Consider the following 4,734-nt stretch of genomic DNA (forward strand, 5'->3'; position numbering starts at 1 on the left):
CATCCATCCATCCATCCATCCATCCATCCATCCATCCATCCATCCATGCATCCTCTTTACCTGCTTCCTTTTCAGGTATAATGTGTAAGATGTTCATGGATTAAGGCAAAAATAATGACTTAATAATGCCAGATCTTTTGAAAGTTTGCAGTATAATATTTCAAATTTAAAATAAAAAAAATAAACTGATATTTGCTGGAAGACTTCAAACTCAAAGTGGATTTAAAGTACACTGCTTTTCCACAGACATGGCATACAAAAGGTTAATGACTCTGGCAATATTAAAATAATTTCATGATAATTAAATAATCTACACAAACCAGCAATGACCTCTCTGTCTCCTGAGGTTGACCCTGAATCTTTAGCGCCCTTTGAGTTTTTTGCTCGGTTGCTGACCCGACATTGACCTGCTCTGCCAGAATGAGAGAAGGAACTGGTTCCTGTGGGGCTTGCTGAATCATCTGAATAACATTACATCTGCTTGGAGATGAAAATGTATCTGCAAGTGATGACTACCTGTGTTAACCCTCTGCCAGCCCACAGTGAACAGAGTTCTTGTCTGGATGAGGTAGATGGCGATGGGGCTGCCGTTGTCTCTGCCGGGGTTCCAGGCCAGCTGTGCCGTGCTGTCTGTCACCTCCTCCACTGTCACTGAGTCTGGAGGGCTGGGGGGGCCTGGATTACAAACAGGAATAATCACTGTGAGGCACTGCACTACATGCAGAGACACAGACGATGCTTCAGAGAAAAGATGTATATCCGAGCGGCACACACAACCGATAATAAATATACCGACCTACACCATAACACTGCACGGCTTTTAGGTCTTGAGCTCAACAAGACAACATTTTTTAAACTCTTCCATTTGAAGGATTGCCCTTTACAAGGAATTACAAGTTAATTCAGGATTTATCTGCCAGTATCCACGCAACATGTAGTCCCTGCCTTTCATGGTCGTTGTGGTAACGGATCGATTGAACAGCAGAGGTGCAGGGAGTCAAATTAAAAGGTAAAAGACGACAAAGGGCCCCACCGCCCCAAGGAACCAAAGTTTTATCATTTATTTGAATTATCCCACTAATTAGGCGGTGTGATGTTTTACTTTAGCGCTGCGTTTTAATGAATGCGCCGGCTCATCAGAAATAATAGACCACTGGAGAACCGTGGAACAGACTGCAGAATAATAACGCCCGCTAGCTCTGCTCACAGAAGTGGTTCCTAATGTGAAAGTAAATATTCTAATGATTAAACGATTATTTTAATGAACAATCAATGTTGTGGAAAAACAAACGTGGCTGCATTTACAGCTCATGTTGTATGTGCTATAACTGCACTGAACGTTGTTTTATGAGTCCCCATCTTCTTGTTTACTGGAGTTTTGAGCCTATTGCCTTCATATGTTTGGCCCTAAAGTCCTGGCTTTAGAGATATTGATCGTTTTAAAACTCATTAGTGGTTCTTGATAAGAAAAACCTTTAATACAGTGCCCTCATTAATACATAATAATGGGGTTCACAATCTAAGATCAATTCCTTATCCTCTTAATTGTATTTCATTGGCTAAAGGAAATAGGATGCCAAGTGTGTTCAAATAATCGCCTGCTAACTTGGTCAGATGTGTGTCAGTTTTGGTTTTTATCTGTAACTCAGCACAGAGAGCTTAATTTGAACTCATGTGTGTTAAACAAGCTTACATGACTGTTTTGAATATCAGTAGGAACACAATAAACTGTGCAACAAATGTACAACGTTTTGTTTACTGTCACGAGACGTACCTTCCTTCCTCACTGTTTTTCGGGATAATGATAGTGATGCAACTAGCATGAGTGCTCATCAAGTGGTTGGAACGTTATTGACCATGATGTTTTCTTTCCACGGTGACCTTCTACATAACCACAATCATCATCTAGAGGAGTGTTTGTGAGGCATTGTGAAGTGGCATCTAAAGGACTAACTGCTGCCATTGTTAAAGACAAGGACCCAGATGATCACTCAATAGTTTTTTTGTGTGTCAGAAGCGATTATCATTGACCTTCAGTGCAACAAGAGGACAAAACTGAACAGGACTGGAACACCCTGAAATATGAATGAAACACCTAATATTTGTATGATTGCAAAAATACATTTGTTGAAAACACTAATAATAGCTTTTAGTGTGATTGTGACCATAAATGTCAGCATGTGTTCTACTTTAAATACAAAAGATTGTCACTGCTGAGCACATATACTCTATACTTATATATTACTGTATATTACTTTACTGATCAACTCGAAATGAGCGCATTTTTAATAAATATACAATTAATGCCCATTGCTTAAAGATTCAATACTTTCTATAGATTTTACTGAGTTACAAAGACAATAGAGTAGTCCCTTGTTTATCGTGGAGGATCCGTACCCTGAAGCCCCGCGATAAGTGAAAACCGTTAAGTAGGAATAGTAGTGCAAGTAGTTTTTATATATAAAAGACGTTTTAAACCCTTCCCACATTCTTGCAATATTCTAAACAATGTTTCTAAACTCTAAACGCTCTAAAAGAGCACAGCATGTCATGATTTCAGTTCTCTGCCTCCAGCTGCACTCTCGGCCACGCCCACTTCTCCGTTCTGCATCAGCTGATTAGCTGCAGGAGGAAGGTTCTCCCACAGTTGTGGGCTGCACACAGGTGCTAAATAATAATAAAAAATATATATTTTAAATAAGAAATCCATGCCGATCATGCGGCTCATCCATCAATCAGCCAGTTGTGTGTCATGTCCAATCTTACTTTGAATAACCGTGATAGAGCGTGTCCTCGAAAAAAGAACCGTGAAGTAGCGAGGGACTAGTGTACATTGGATAATATATTTGAAAAAAATATAAGTCAAATAACTTTCTACTTACAATAAATAGATTATTAGAAAATCATCTAATCAAAACCGGTATTAAAAAATTGCTAAAAATATTTACATTATTGAAATTTGATATCGATACTACTGATTTGCCATGTTCTGAATGTTTGAGAATGTAGACCAGCACAATAATTCAAATTTGTACAGAACAGGTCTAAATTTATGTACCTCTTTATAAATCAATTAAATTAAATTAATAATTTCACAACCACTCGTTGTTTTGCTTTTTTGACTCTTCGAAAAGTTCACCATCATGAGTTTACAACAAAATAACAAAAGCTCACAAGAATTAATAAAAGTGTTGAAAATAGATCAAGCAGTTACTGTACAGTCAAAAAATAGTATTTTTGCACGTAACTGACTATTTTAATAACTAATAATTGTCCAGTGCCACAACCAAAACAGTTTGATTCTCCAAAATAAATCGAGTGAGAAAATGTTTTATAGTAATTTTTGGTATTAAACTTTTTTTATGGATAGCTTCTATATTGTATGTGTTTATTATGTTGTGGTGTTTTGTCTAAAAATTGTTTCTTGTGTCCTTTTTGGTTCACAATAGCGTTAGGATACAAACAAGGCAGTGCATGCAATATGTATGCATGCGACCACTGGCGTTTTATTAAATGTCTGTGGTGATCACAAATAGACATTTTTCCCTCCATGGCTGGTTTTTCTACCCAGCCTCATGATTTTTTGAAACCATTCAATCCAAACTATGAGACATTCAAGACAGCTGCCGTGAGCAGGGAGTGTAAATAATGCACAGCCTGAGTCACAATCAAGATTGTCTCCAGTCAGTTCTAGGCCAATCCATTTTCCCTGCCATGTTATTGCTTCTACTTGGAGAAACAGCATTATTTCCTCTTAGCCCTCTGCGCTCATTACAGCAATTTGCTTTGAACATCTTAAACATGCCAAGCAGAATCACTGTTGGGCATCCTTAGAAGATAAAGATATGGATCCAACCTTTTCAAACCTCAACACTCAAATCATCCCTCACCTCATCTGACATTTAGCATATTTGTGTAGTGTCAATTTGCTGGGCTATTCAGCGTATTGATCTCGACCACAAACAGCCCCCCTCTTTGGCAGCAGCATTGAAACACTGCTGCTCCTCAAAAGAGGAAACAAAAGTTATTTTGTTCTGTCAAGTGTAACTTTCAACAACGGCGTCTCTCAGGAGCAATGCATACTGCATGAACACACAGAGACGGCGCTCAGCACGTCTCGCTGTCAAACACATTGCAGCGACGTTGAAAATTGGTCATTAAGAGGAGACGGAGAAAAGAACATATCCTAAAAATATTATATTTGCTGCTCCTGGAATTTCAACATGCTTTGTCATGTTTTGACTTCCACAAACATCTTCTCATGAAATATTAAAGAGAAGGACGTCTACTCTGTTTGATGGAATGACACAACTATTACTAGAAAAAATGAATTCTAATGAATTCCATAATAAATGTCAAGGAATGTTGCAATCATTGCTCTAAAACGACCCAAGTATTGTAGTCTAATGCACAAACTAACTGATGTAACACAGTTTGGTGGCTCTTAGAGCCAACAAAAAATATATACTTTTACTCAAGCTACATATATCATCCTCTGCACTGTAAAGCAGGGGTGTCCAAACATTTTTATAGGTGGCCCAGACTGTCTAGATAAAAGGAATTGTGGGCCAGAAAAATGTGAATTGAAGAAAATAAAAAAATAAATAAAAGCGTGATTTTATTTCCCCCTCATTTTTAAACTCTCACCAACTTGAACAATATTTTGGAGAAAGGCTAAAACTTTAGTTTAAATTATTGTAGATCCAGAACATTAGGAGCCTCATTAACATTAAC

At 37.8% G+C, this 4,734-nt stretch overlaps 1 protein-coding gene across 1 annotated transcript in view; it reads right to left on the reverse strand.

Annotated features, from left to right (window-relative positions):
• The window catches only part of cntn3a.2 (contactin 3a, tandem duplicate 2), a 47,876-nt gene that overhangs the window by 9,202 nt on the left and 33,940 nt on the right, over positions 1 to 4,734 (reverse strand). The window contains exon 14 of the mRNA XM_037684251.1: positions 517 to 675. Within this exon, the coding sequence (XP_037540179.1) occupies positions 517 to 675 (159 nt within the window). The remainder of the gene's footprint in view (positions 1 to 516; positions 676 to 4,734) is intronic.

Source organism: Nematolebias whitei, chromosome 11 (genome assembly GCF_014905685.2).
Source record: "Nematolebias whitei isolate Nwh7 chromosome 11, NemWhi1, whole genome shotgun sequence".
Lineage (NCBI taxonomy): Eukaryota > Metazoa > Chordata > Actinopteri > Cyprinodontiformes > Rivulidae > Nematolebias > Nematolebias whitei.